Genomic DNA, 14,365 nt, shown 5'->3' with positions numbered 1-14,365 from the left:
CACGTTGTTGCAAATGGCAAGATTTCATTCTCTTGATTGCCAAGTAATATTCCATTGTGTGTGTGTATATGTGTATATATATATATGTGTGTGTGTGTGTGTGTATACATGCACACACACACACACACACACACACACACACACACTACCTCTTCTTTACCCATTCATCAGTTGATGGACATTTGGGCTCTTTCCATACTTTGGCTATTATCAATAGCACTGCTATAAACATTGGGGTGCATGTTTCCCTTCAAAACAGCACACATGTATCCTTTGGATAAATACCTAGTAGTGCAATTGCTGGGTCGTAAGGTAGTTCTATTTTTAATTTTTTGAGGAACCTCCATGCTGCTTTCCAGAGTGGTTGCACCAGTTTGCATTCATACCAGTAGTGGGATTTCTCTGCATCCTCACCAACATCTGTCATTGCCTGAGTTGTTCATTTTAGTCATTCTGACTGGTATGAGGTCATATCTCATTGTGGTTTTGATTTGTATTTCCCTGATGATAAGTGATGTTGAGGATCTTTTCATGTGTCTGTTAGCCATCTGGATGTCTTCTTTGGAAGAGTGTCTATTTGTGTCTTTTGCCCATTTCTTCACTGGATTATTTGTTTTTTGGGTGTTGAGTTTGATATGTTCTTTATAGATTTTGGATAGTAACCCTTTATCTGATATGTCATTTGCAAATATCTTCTCCCATTCTGTTGGTTGCCTTTTAGTTTTGTTGATTGTTTCCTTCACTGCGCAGAAGCTTTATATCTTGAGGAGGTCCCAATAGTTCGTTTTTGCTTTTGTTTCCCTTGCCTCCAGAGACGTGTTGAGTAAGAAGTTGCTGTGGCTGATGTCAAAGAGGTTTTTGACTGCTTTCTCCTCTAGGATTTTGATGGCTTCCTGTCTTACGTTTAAGTGTTTCATCCATTTTGAGTTTATTTTTGTGAATGATGTAAGAAAGTGACCAGGTTCAATCTTCTGCATGTTGCTGTCCAGTTTTCTCAACACCATTTGCTGAAGAGACTGTCTTTATTTCATTGGATATTCTTTCCTACTTTTTCAAAGATTAATTAGTCATACATTTGTGGATCCATTTCTGGGTTCTCTATTCTTTTCTATTGATTTAAGTGTTTGGTTTTGTGCCAGTACCATACTGCCCAAAAGTGACCAACTTTTAAATTAATATTTAAAGTTACATTATAATTTCTGTACATTTGCATGTTTATTTTAGTTTTAGTTTGTTAATATCTTATTGTAAATTTACTTATTTCAAAATGATTATATTTTATATATATGTATATATATATTTTTTTTCTCTTGAGTGGAAATTAAGGATTAGGAGGAAAAAATGTAATAGCATTAGATGTGGCTAAGTGGAAGATCATCTTGTCAGGGGTCATTATTTTCTCCATTGACATTTACCTTTTCAAAATCTACAAGCGGTATTTGGGCTATTGCTATATATTACTTCTTATTAAATAAGGAAGACTTCATTCAAATTGTGGATTAATATTTTTAGGAATTACACTATTTTGGAAACATATCAATTCAACACATATTTGTTGAGTGACTGCTGTGGAGAACAACATGGTGTTAGAGACATGTAGAGCCTGTACTCTAGTGGGATAGACAATTAACCTAGTAATGAATCAAAAGGATGTTAACTAACTATTATGACAAGAGAATCACAGGAGAAGAGTTCCTGTTAGAATTTCAGAGTCCAGAATTGATTTCAGAGTATTTCTCTACTATCAAATATCTAACTCCCCTATTTGTATAAATCCTTATTTTTCCTTCCCCCTGCTTTGAACTGACCCCCCCCCCCCCACTTTAAGGATGAGGAATGGTGGGGTGGTGGGGCTATACCTGAGTGTTCCCTCAGAAATGTTATAATAAATTCAGTGAACTTCCTTCTAAATGTGTGCTTTCAAATATGACCACCTTGAGATTTGACCAGTGGTGATTATACAGGTGGAAGGAATATCTGTAAAAGAGCAAACAGGGAAAATTCATAATAATCTGAAATACCACATCTAGAATTTTATTCTAGAAAGACCAGAAGAATGGGGCTTTATTTATTTGTTTTTTGCCTGCATTTTAAAAAAAAAATGGCTTTTGTTTTTCTGTGGGTTTTTTTTTTTTTTTTTTTTTGCCTAAGTTATATAGATCATTGAGAAAGGAGAACTAAAATCTTTAGTATTACACGAAAATGGCTTTGAGTATGAATAGGATTGTAATAATTCCTTCTGGTGTACTTTAGGAGTACACTGATCCTACTTCTGTTTTATTGTTTAAACAGATAATATATCCAACGCTGAGGGCTGGCAAGTAAACGTGTCCTTGAATATTCGTCCATCCGCGGGCACTGGTGTTATGTTCGCCTTGGTTTCTGGTTACACCGTGCCCTTTGCCTTGTCTTTGGTAGACTCCACCTCTGAAAAGCTTCAGGTAACTTTACTAAACCTTTGTGATTCTTGTTTTTCTGTTTTGTTTTGTTATCTGTAAAGTGGATATATTAGCAGTATTTACCTCAGAGTGCTATTTTGAAGATTAAATGAGATAACATATGCAAAGTATTTGGCACACAGTCTCTAGTACATCAGTAAAGACTCCATAAATGTCCATTATTATTACTTTCTTACTGGCTTATTTCCAAGGTCTGATCTAAGAAGTAGGAGAAATTGAAAATCCTGTTACTGCATCTACAGCCAAGATTAGGTAGACTCACACACAGGCTACCTCGAGGTTTCCCAGAGTTCATAGAGATCCACCTTTATTTAGAGTTCTGGAAGTTATCATGGGAGTCTGTGCTAACAACATAAAAGTGAGTCTGATTAAAATTCACTCGCAGATATTCTGTGCCTAATTATAATGTTTTGTGCTCTCTGGCACTCTTAATCTTTTCTCCCATGAGTAAATTAGAAAGAACTAGAGAAAAGTAAAACCAGTCCACCTGGCTTCTTGCTGGCAACTCTGATTTCAAATTAGGAGGAAGAACAGGAAAAAACCTCTTGGATAAAAGCAAACAGGACCGTTATCAGAAGATCTGTATTATTCAGCCTTCTATTAGAGGCTAATAGCTCTGACCATGTGTCATCGACAGTGGATTCCAACAAGTTATAACAAGAAGCTTGTGTTTATGCCCAGGTTGGTTTGGATGTTCTCTGTAGCTTTTGGAAAGAGACGTGTAATTGAATCATGTCTGTAATAATACAAAGATGTGCTGTTTGCAGACTAATGATGATTGCAGAGAGTTGCTGGTGGTTAAGCATAAGCAACCTAAGAGATCCTGCCAAGTTTTTATCTCCAGTCTACCACCAGGAGCTTACTACGTTTTAGATTTCAACTTGATTTCAACTTTTTGTTTGCCTTTTTTTTTTAATGAAATGGAAATCCTATCTTCAGCACTACATCCATGCAGTAGAGGACATTAAGGCATGCCATGTCTTTGATGTTTATTTGGTCTTTTCCGTGTTTGAATCCATGGCTGCTGCTGCTGCTTCTCCCCCCACTGCCCTCCTCCTGCTCCCCCTCCTTCTCCTCCTTCTCCTTCTTCATTTCCATGTCAGACTGCCTTCTCAAGATCTGTGTGCAGCGTTTCATAACATTATTTCACATACTATTGATCATTCTGGAACAGTTTGTCAGCTGGCCATTTTAAGACTCATATTAGTGAGTTCAAGGATATAGACATGTATAACGGTAACAGATTTCCTGTATTTGTGAAGTAGAGACTTAACATAGGTATATTGGATTCTTGAGTAAATATTTCAGACTATCTTTCTACTGTCTCATAACATCCATGTTCCTAGTCCCCATTTTATTTTCTGTCTTTTTACATTTCCTCTACATACACATATGTTATATGCATAGATCACTGTCAACAAGTTGAGTGATTTTGTGTATCAGCACTTTGAAAAGTTAACAAAATGAAAACATTCTGTGTTTTGAATATCATCTGGTGAATACTCTAACTTAGTTCTGGTGAACCCTGGCTTTTCCCTCTCAGGAGTTCTTCGCTCACTTTGTCCCAAGTCTTAACAGGATTGCTTGTGTGGCACACAAAACCCTTTCAGTCTCGCTGGCATGTGCTTACTAAAGCACTTTACATTTTCCAAGTCTTTTCCCCAACAAAGGGTTATTCAGCTCCTTCCTCTTTCACATGTAAGTGTTGAAGTTAGGAAGGCTCACAAACAGAAAAATATTGCTTAAGACATGAGTTTAGGCAAACAACTCTCTTGGCTTACTGAATTTTTAGAAGCCACTATACATCTTAGCTGACGCTGAAATTCGTAAAGCTAATGTATATTTTAAAGTTATGATTATTATAACAAAATTTTTAAATTTAAATTGGAGGCTCTATCATACTTATTTTTTCCTCATTGTAAGTCAGTTTTTGAACTTAAAAACCCCAAAGTCACTCTTAAGTGGCATTATCATTAATACTTGCTTATATTTTGTCTTTGCTCTGTTTTTCAGGATATCCTGGTGTCTATCGAAAATATGGTAGTATCTCGGGTAGAGGCCATAAGTCTGTGTTCCAATGAACAATTCCATCTGGAAGTAAGGGTCAACAGAACCAGTCTGGAACTGTTGACTCCACTTAAAAAAGATATCATCTACTCCGAAGACCTTCAAAGTCAACTTGCCATTTTGGACATAGCAATGAAAGAAAGAGTGTCCACTTACCTGGGTGGCCTTCCAGGTATCTTCTTACTTTTTTTTTTTTTCAAAGTTATCTTTAAAACATCTTTCAAAGTATGTTTTTAATCAAATTGATACTATTTTAAAATTTTCATTTTAATAAAAGGGCATTAGAAGGGAAGACAAAATTCTGGTATCCGTTAGTCTTTTCCTGGGGATTTATTTATATTGACATTTTATTGGTACATCTTGTTTATTAATTGTTTTTAATAGTGAACTAAAACTAACCAAGTTTTGCTGCATTTGACTATCCTAGTCAGAACATATTTATTATTGGGGCGCCTGGGTGGCTCAGTTGGTTGAGCGTCCAACTTCAGCTCAGGTCATGACCTCGCGGTCCATGAGTTCAAGCCCTGCGTCAGGCTCTGTGCTGACAGCTCGGAGCCTGAGCCTGCTTCGGATTCTGTGTCCCCCTCTCTCTCTGCCCCTCCCCCACTCATCCTCTGTCTCTCTCTGTCTCAGAAATAAACATTAAAAAAATTTAAAAAAACATTTATTATTTCAGTTCATCCTCAAATAGTCTTGTGAGTTTAACATTTATTCTTTAATTCATCCATCATTTGTTTACCTCATATTTATTAAGAACCTACATCCCAGGTACCAGGGACATAGTAATAAAAAAAAAGATATGATCCCTGTTTCTAAACCTTTTACAATCTAGTGGTAGAGGCAGTCATTAAATAACCAGTTAGGAAAATATGAGGATAGTTAAAATAGTGATAACTCCTATGAAGGAATAGTAGGTATTGCTCTTAGAGCCTGAAAATGGGGACTTGGTCTGGTTGTGGGGGCCAGGAATGAACTCTCTACAGAAAAGGCTAAGATGTAAATATGATAAATTGAAGGATTAAACTTAACCAAGTAATGGGGTAGGAATTGGAATTAATATGCAAGTGAAATGGTCTATATGTGGACAGAATGGGGGATTGACACGCTTGAGGAATATATAGAAGATGGGTCTGGTGAGAGCATATTGAGCAAGGGGATGGTAGTACAAGATGAGGCTGTGAACTGGGTGAGGATTTGTAGACCTGGTCTGGGGTCCTGAGTCTTCTTGTAAGAGCCATGGGAGTCTTTAAAAATTTGTAGGCAAGGAAATGGTATATCAATATACCATGCGTGATGGATGGAGATGGACAGGTGGAAGGCAAAAGTGGATGAGATGAGCTGGGGGCTAATGAAGTAGTAACAAACAGAAGCAACAAGCATACCGTCATCAGTCAGTGCCTAGTGAACAGTCTGGGCATGTTCAGACTGCTTCAAATGGATCCACTTGTTTAATTTTAATTTTAAATAGACCTGTGAGGTAGGTGCTATTATTAAGCCCATATTACAGATGAGAAAGCTGCCGGACTAGGATGATGGCAGTGAAGATGGCACAGTGTTTAGATTGGAGATGTATGTGAAAAACAAAACTAATAGGATTTGGGGCACCTGGGTTTCTCAGTTGGTTGAGCAACTCTTGATTTCAGCTCAGGTCATGATCTCACTGTTCTTGAGATCAAGTCCTGCATCAGGCTCTGTGTTGACAGTGCGGAGCCTGCTTGGGATTCTCTCTCTCCCTCTCTCTCTACACCCCCCCCCATGCTTCCCCCCTCAAAACAAATAAATAAACATTAAAAATTTTAATAGGGTAGAAAGGCAGGTGTGGGGATCCCCTTCTTAGGTATCTGGCATGTCCAGTTTCATGGGTGGAGATTCCATTTACCGTGAGATGGGGAAAACTGGAGGAAGAGCACATTCATCTTTAACTTAATATTGGAAAATATGAAATTGGCATCGATCTTTCATTTTAAATGGCAAAAATAATTGAGGGAGAGAGTTTTTGAGGAATATTTTCTGATACCATTTTCAGGTTATTCTCCTAGGAAAATTCTGAGTTTGATGTCTGGACTTCTAGTAATCTTCATTATATTACTTTAACTGCTCAGGGCCTTCATTTTTGTATATGGAAATTTTATCTGGGTTTTTGAGGAATAGAAGTAAAGATTCTAACTCAGGACCTTCAGATTATGAGACTGATGCGCTGCCTACTGTGCTAAGGAGGCAGGTAGAAGTAAAGATTCTATAAAAGTGATAGATTATGGGGCGCCTGGGTGGCTCAGTCGGTTAAGCGTCTGACTTCAGCTCAGGTCATGATCTCACAGCTTGTGAGTTCCAGCCCCACATCAGGCTCTTTGCTGATGGCTCGGAGCCTGGAGCCTGCTTCGGTTTCTGTGTCTCCCTCTCTCTCTCTGCCCTTCCCCTGCTCAGAGTCTGTCTCTCTCTCTCTCTCTCTCTCTCAAAAAAAAAAATAAACATTAAAAAAATAAACATAAAAAATTTTTTTTAAAGTGATAGATTAGACAGATAGAAAATCTATTATTGTTAATTATTACAAAGTTACTTAAGTTACTGTGGATAATTATTAGGAAGTATAATTATTGTTCAAATAAATGAATTCTATATCAAAATCTACCTCCTTATTTACAAATTAGTTGAATGCAATTTTTGTAAGTCAGACAACGAAAGAGTTCAAAAGAGGTAAAACTGTCAAATTTTAGTGGTTCCAGGACTTTTTCACCAACACTTTAGGTTGACTTCAGGTAAGATGTGTTTAGAAAAAGAGTGAGGAAAATTGAGGAGAACTGTGACAATTGAGATATTAGGAGTAGAAACAATGGGATAGGTAAATTACCAGTTAACATGCAAAATAGGCATATTGAATTGAATGTTATGAATTAAAAATCAGGGAAAATTGACAATTCTGAGGGTTTTTATAATACTGGCATAATCTTTGATGCTCTGCCAGACTTGAAAGGGGTTCATAAAAAATGCTGTGAGCCCCTAGAAAAGTATGGACTTTATTCACTGTATTGGCAAACTAGAGGTAGAAAATTTGAACTGAATATTTTTTGCATAAGGCACTAAGGAAGAAGAATAAAGGCTGAAAAATGTGGATTGGGAACTAAATTGATGGAGAGAAGATGCCAAGAAAGAAGCAAGTATAGAGATGGATGTTGTTAAGATGAATCATAGCTCTTAGGAATTCAAGGGTGTAACTCAAGTATTAAGTCTGATGAAGAAAGTGAAAGTGTAGAAAGGCCCAAAGACCCTAAACTAGTCACTGAAGCATTATTAAAATTATTTTTTAGAACACCAAGCAGCACATAAAAGTGAATTCCCTATCATGAGTTGCCATTTTATGCTCAGCAAGAAGCTATTTTTTGGGAAAATATAGAAATCTGCTTTTATTCTAGCAATAATAAAAGAGATATATTTATCATGACATTTTAAAAAGATTCCCAAGTAGCTATAGCTTGGATTGGAAAAAATGATTTAAAAATGCTTATAAACTATTGTTCAAATTTAAAGAGAAAATAATAAGCACGCCCGGGCGGTTCAGTCAGTTAAGTGTCCGACTCTTGATTTCGGCTCAGGTCATGATCCCAGTGTCATGGGATCGAGCCCCACATCTGGCTCCACACTGAGCATGGAGCCTGCTTGAGATTCTCTCTCTGTCTCTCTCTGTCTCTCTCTTTCTCTCTCTCTCTGTCTCTCTCTGACCCTCTCTCCTGCTCTCATGCTCTCTCTCTCAAAAAAAAAATTTTAAAAAGAGAAAATAATACAGTAGAACATCGCAACTAAGAATATGCTCTTTTTGACTCTTTTTCAAGTGTGTTTACTTATCTTAGGTTTTGATGAGACTGATTGTGTTTATGAAATCACAGGAACTCATGACATGCTGAATCCAGTGCCAGGCACAATACTTTATATACATGAGTCACTTAATATAAATTTATTGGATAGAATAACATTACTAACATTTGCCTTATGATTAGAATTAGGTTGGAAATGGGAAGTCTGAATAGTTCCTCTAGTTGTAAGCAAATAAGATGCCAAAAGTCTTGGGCTAATATTTTAATGTTCTGTTTTTACAGATATTCCGTTCAGCGCCACGCCAGTGAATGCTTTTTATAATGGCTGTATGGAAATGAGCATTAATGGTGTTCAGTTGGATCTGGATGAAGCCATTTCTAAGCATAATGATATTAGAGCTCACTCATGTCCATCAGTTTTGAAAAAAACAAAGAATTCTTAGGGCATCTTTCCTGTGCTGATGATATTTTTTTCCTGTGTGTAATTATACTTACGTTTCAATAATAGCTGAAGGGTTTTTACCTGCAGTGTGCAGGCCTTGATTATTTTATGGTACTTCGACTTTCCTGGAATTTCAAAAAAGGTTGTTTTTCAAGAGAACAAGACCCTTTTGTGATACAAACCACATTAAAAAATTCTTACCTCTATTGCTGCCTAGAAATTAAATAATGAAATACACAAACATTTCTAATTTGAATTTTTTTGCTACAAATGACATTTCTTCATGTTTATGTTTGCAAAAGTAAAATTTAATTTTATCACCATGAGTTGGTGCTTAAATATCTGTGTTTTTTTGGAAGGCAGGGAAGTAAACTCAAAAGTGCATGTACTAAATACTTGTGATCATAGCAGATACTATTTTATTTATTTTCGTTATTTCCTAATGAAGGCAGAAGGAGAGACAGTGGCCTCAGTATGAATTGAGTGGAAGGCTTTAAAGCTTTATTCCCAGCAGCTCCTCAGGCGGACCAGTTTTGGCTTCATTTTTCTTTCTCTTAGCTTCACATTTTAACCAGTAGCTCTCGTGAGTTACAAAACAAGTGGGACACCTGTTCACGAGAGCTCATGGTTCTTGCTGGTTAGTAATTGGAGTTCACGAGGATGAGATACTAGATTGTGCTGGAATGGGCGTGGAAACCTGGGACGGGTACACTCCTTAAATTTGGCTGTGTGGGGGCGCACAAGCTCTAGATTAGAAAAGGCAGAACCTAAGTGGAAAGGATGAATGAGACAATGAATGAGGTGGAAGTTCATAGTTATTCTTGAATCAAACTTCAATTACCAGGGTAACTTGCCAGCATGTGATTGTTGAAGGGCAATGAACTCTGAAAAGTAAAACAGATGTAATGAAAGGATAACAACACAGGGACATAGTTAAGATTGTGTCTTTGGAATGAGGAGGTAAGGATGCCAAGTCCTTGTTGGTAATGCATTTCCAGTGGCAGTTTTATCACTCCCAAACCTACCAGTCACATTAGGTAGGTACCAAAGGTTTCATTGCTAGTTTTGGAAACAAATTTTTTTTTCTACTGTAGATATTTTATAGCATGTACAACATAATCGACTGGGGTATTTTCTAAAAATTAGGTGAATAATATCTATATTCTATCAACTCTTTGAACAGAAGGTATAATTATGTAATATACATGTGAGTCGTCATACAGTACAGTAGTTCTTTAGCTGAAAGGTGTAAAGCTCAAATATTTGATCAGTAGTTATGGGTAAGGTGTATGCTGGAGCTCAGAAAGGGAAGAAAAGCAAAGGTAATATGTGTTGAGTGTTTGACTCATACCAGAAATTGTGCTAGCTCATCTTACTGGCTGTAATCTTTCTCCCAATTACTACGGTGTACTATGGGTGATGAATTCAGGCAACAACTATGGACAATCATGTTGGTGTAAAAAAGCAAAGAAGTACAAAAACTGAAAGCATATGGAAAGGGAAAAAAGGAAAGGAAGGAAGGGAAATGAATTTTCTTTGCGGAGGAGTTTTCACATTCTTGCTTAATTATGCCCAGATACGAGGACAGCTATAGGGATCAATTCCACATTTCCCATCAGAAACAGAAAACTTCCAACATGCAGTGACCTTCATGTCACTCCATCTTTCTTTGCGATGCATGTACATGTGGCTTGGGGCGGGGGGTGTTTCTTACAAACAAGATTCGTCCTACAATGATTTTACACATGGGTTACTTGTTATACCAGACTTCAAGGCTTCCCAGAGAACTTACATTTGAAAATTGGATCTTCTCCTACAGAAGGGGATAAATCCTTTTTCTTACTAAAGTTTCAAATGGTGGGATCTAAAATCTTATTCTGTTAGTAGTCTCCAGATGGAAAAACCACTGGATACATCTGATCTTTTTTCAAGTTGATCTTCAGGGAGTTGGGTCAATATTTAAATGACATAGGAAGAATCTAATATCATTATCTGGAGTTGCCAAATAATAAATAAATGTAAAATAATAATAAATTATTTTATACAAATATAAATAATAAATATAAAATGTAATTAAACAGAGCTATATTGAACATGGGTTGAGGCTGGAGCCTTCAGGGATGAATACCTTACTGAGCCAACTCAGCATGGGCAAGGCAGCCACAGAGGATCAACAGCTGGCTGTCCTGGAAAATAGGAACAGTCCTAGCCTGCTTTGTACGTGTGGCTAGCAGGTTACAAGGAGGGGATCCAAACTAGGTCGTCTGAATCAAGAGTCCATGTCCAAATTCAAAAATCTATACTGCTCTTTTATCCTTGCCAGTTATCCCACCACTCAGTAAATGTTAATTGTTGGTGTGAACAAATTCTGTATTCAGTTCTATATATAACTTGCTATGTCTTTGAGTCTCAGCTGATAATATTAATTTGATAGTTTTGAAGACAAATTAATATTACTTAATTAAATTAGGGAAATGCTGACAATGACTCTGAAAATGTATATAATTAGAACTCTGGGCTATATATTGTCCTAGGAAAACAATGGAGAAAATGTTCTAGTCCTCCCATAAAAATATTCACAGTCTAGGAGATAGTAGAGAAATGGTACAAGTAATTCAGATGTGAGCCTGAGTTTGGTAAGAGGTGCAACAGGGGAATAAACCGTATGCAGGGGGTTTTGGTGAGGGAGAAATTGATTACAAATGCAAGCCTAGTGAGTTGCTATTTAAATTAGGCCTAATAAGATACATATGAATTTCTTGGGGCACCTGGGTGGCTCAGTCAGTTAAGCATCTGACTCTTGGTTTTGGTTCAGATCTTGACCTCACAGTCATGAGATTGAGTCCGCATTGGGCTCTGCCCTGAGCATGAAGCCTGCTTGGGATTCTCTCTGCCCCTCCCTTCTCTCTCCTTCTCTCTCTGCCCCTCCCCTGCTCATTCTCTCTCTTTCTCTCTCTCTCTCTCTCTCACACACACACACATACACACACACACACTCAAAATAAACATTAAGTATATATATATATATTCATATACATATATATACATATATATGAACATATGAATTTCCATTAGTTTCTCTGCTTCCAAGTCCTCTTTCCCATAATGTTTTGGTAATCTCTCACACAGAGATCTTATTTCAGCATAATTCTCAAAATCTCCCTTATTTCCCTATTGATTATTGCATGAAGTACAGATGATTAATCCTAGTTGTCAAGAGCTTTTATCATTAAACTAGTGAATCTCAACCCAAGATGCTTATTAGATTCACTGGCGCCATTGCAGACAACTGAATCAGAAGATTCCCGTGGATAACCAGAGTCACAAGGCACGGATCCAGCCTCTGGGTTCTTCCCTCTGTCTCCTTTTGTCTCCCATGTGCATGTGAGCTCACGGGGGCACACAGGAAAACAGACATAAAGCAAAAAATCAGTGAAAAGTGATAGGAGAAAGGGAGAGAGGGACAGGTATGAGAGTGTGTGTGAACAAAACCAGGAGGAGAGGAAAGGACAAAGAGAAAATGAGAGGAGAAAGATGAAAACAGATTCAGTGAAAGATTTGGTAAGATACAAAATGAAGAAAAGGAAAGAGAAAAAGCAAAGGACACAGACAGATATTGGTGAAGAGAATATGATATAGAGAAAAAATATAAAAAGAAATGAAATATCTACTTTCCTCTAGACACTTAGATAGGAGTAGGTGATATTAGTAGTGACAAACTGAGATCCACATAGAAAAGGGATTAGAGAGAGACTGAGATAATGAAATAGAGATAATAATTTATAAGAAGAAATTTAGGGGCGCCCAGTTGGCTCATTCGGTTAAGCGTCTGACTTCAGCTCAGGTCATGATCTCCCGGTCTGTGAGTTCCAGCCCCATGTCGGGCTCTCTGCTGACAGCTCAGAGCCTGGAGCCTGCTTCAGATTCGGTGACTTCCTCTCTCTCTGCCCCTCCCCAGCTCACAATCTGTTTCTCTCTCCCTCTCTCTCAAAAATAAACGTTAAAAAAGAAAAGACATTTAAAAGGAAAAAGTGAAAGAAGAAAGGTAGAAAGAGACAAACAGAAAAGACAAACAGAAAAGACTAGATGAGCATAGAAAGAAAAAAAAGTAGGGAGGAGATGAGCCAAGCATAGGCAGACAGACAGAAGGAACAAATATAAATGGGAAGAAGGAGGGAAAGAGTGCCAGAAGAAAAACAAGAAAGGGGCAGATGTAGAAATAAAGAGAATATGTCCGGGAAGAGAACGCAGGAACAAGAAGAACATAGTAATAATTAAAAGAGGAAAAAGTAAGAAATGAGAGAGAGAAAAAGAAAGAAAGAGAACCAGAAATATAGAGGAAGGCAAGAAGAAGTAGAGGGGACGCATTCAGTTTACCCAAGGTGAGGGTGGCAACTGTAAGACTTGGGGCTGGAGATGATGTTCCATGCTGGGAGGTGGAGCTCTCGGCCAAGTATCTGCTAAATAGGGTACACCCCAGAGTGTCCCCAAAATCATCACCAAGGAATCCTCTATGGGAATTCATAGGTATGCTCTTGTACCATTCTGCCAGGAATGGATGGAAGGGCTTGCCACTAGCATCGCTGGCATTTTTCTGGCCTTATTTCTGACCTCTTTGAAATTAGGGGCTCGGTCAGTTTACACCAAAAGGAATTGTCAGGAATTACATCTGGGGAAATGCAGAGGAGAGAGGGCACTCTTAAACATGGTGTGAGATCGATGCTACAATTGGAACAGTGAGAACTTACATTTTATTTTTTCTTTAAGTTTTTATTTATTCTGAGAGAGAGAGAGAGAGAGAGAGAACAGGGGAGGGGCAGAGAGAGAGAGGGGGAGAGAGAGAATCCCAAGCAGGCTCTGCACTGTCAGTGTGAAGCCTGATGCGGGGCTCAAACTCACAAACCGTGAGATTACGACCTGAGCTGAAACCAAGACTCAGTCGCTTAACCTACTGAGCCACCCAGGCACCCCAAAAACTTTTAAACCCACTGTCTTATGAGAATCCAAGCATCATAGCCTGTGGCTGCTGGCCTATTAATAGGGGTCTAGTTATATAAATGTGCAACCCCTAGGAGTGAAGGAAAGAAAATCCAGTCGTATTTGCAAATGACAAGTTTATGAAAACTACTGAGTTACAGAGAGTGTCATATCATATTCCATGAAGGAAGAAGCTTGCTTGAATTGCACCCTCCGGTAGAATCAATCGTTAAGGTAATGTAGCCATCTCCTTATACCTCTTTGGAACAGCTTCTCTCGATTTTTGACATTCCTTTGTCTTTGTTATAGACCCCAAAACATGTAGAACAATTAGTTTTGGAAACTAATTGTCTGGAAATTTAAGTAATGTGTTTTTATTTTCCTTGCAAGCACCACATTTTTCCAGAATCTCCCCAAAGCGTGAAACTTGCTGTTGAACATGTTGCTCTTGGAAGGCTTTGGCAGATGCATATGAAACTAAAAATAGTAGCTTTCAAGGAAAATTTTTCTCTTATGCCAGGCCATTTTGAGCTGAATCCTCACACTCTGTGGTATCTGTACTTTCCCGTCTGTTGTTTAAAATACTCTAGAAATGCCTGAAAAGACTAGGG

The 14,365-nt window shown here is 37.8% G+C and overlaps 1 protein-coding gene across 1 annotated transcript in view; it reads left to right on the top strand.

Moving 5' to 3' along the window:
* Positions 1–9,103, top strand: part of PROS1 (protein S) — a 69,437-nt gene extending 60,334 nt beyond the window's left edge. Inside the window, exons 13-15 of the mRNA XM_060640215.3 lie at positions 2,293–2,441; positions 4,473–4,698; positions 8,618–9,103. Of these exons, the coding sequence (XP_060496198.3) occupies positions 2,293–2,441; positions 4,473–4,698; positions 8,618–8,778 (536 nt within the window). The 3' untranslated portion in view covers positions 8,779–9,103. The remainder of the gene's footprint in view (positions 1–2,292; positions 2,442–4,472; positions 4,699–8,617) is intronic.
* The last annotated feature ends 5,262 nt before the right edge of the window (positions 9,104–14,365 follow it).

This window comes from Panthera onca, chromosome C2, assembly GCF_046562875.1.
Source record: "Panthera onca isolate mPanOnc1 chromosome C2, mPanOnc1 haplotype 2, whole genome shotgun sequence".
Classification (NCBI taxonomy): Eukaryota; Metazoa; Chordata; class Mammalia; order Carnivora; family Felidae; genus Panthera; species Panthera onca.
Note: the sequence above shows the minus strand (reverse complement) of the source record. Positions and strands in the feature narration are given on the sequence as shown.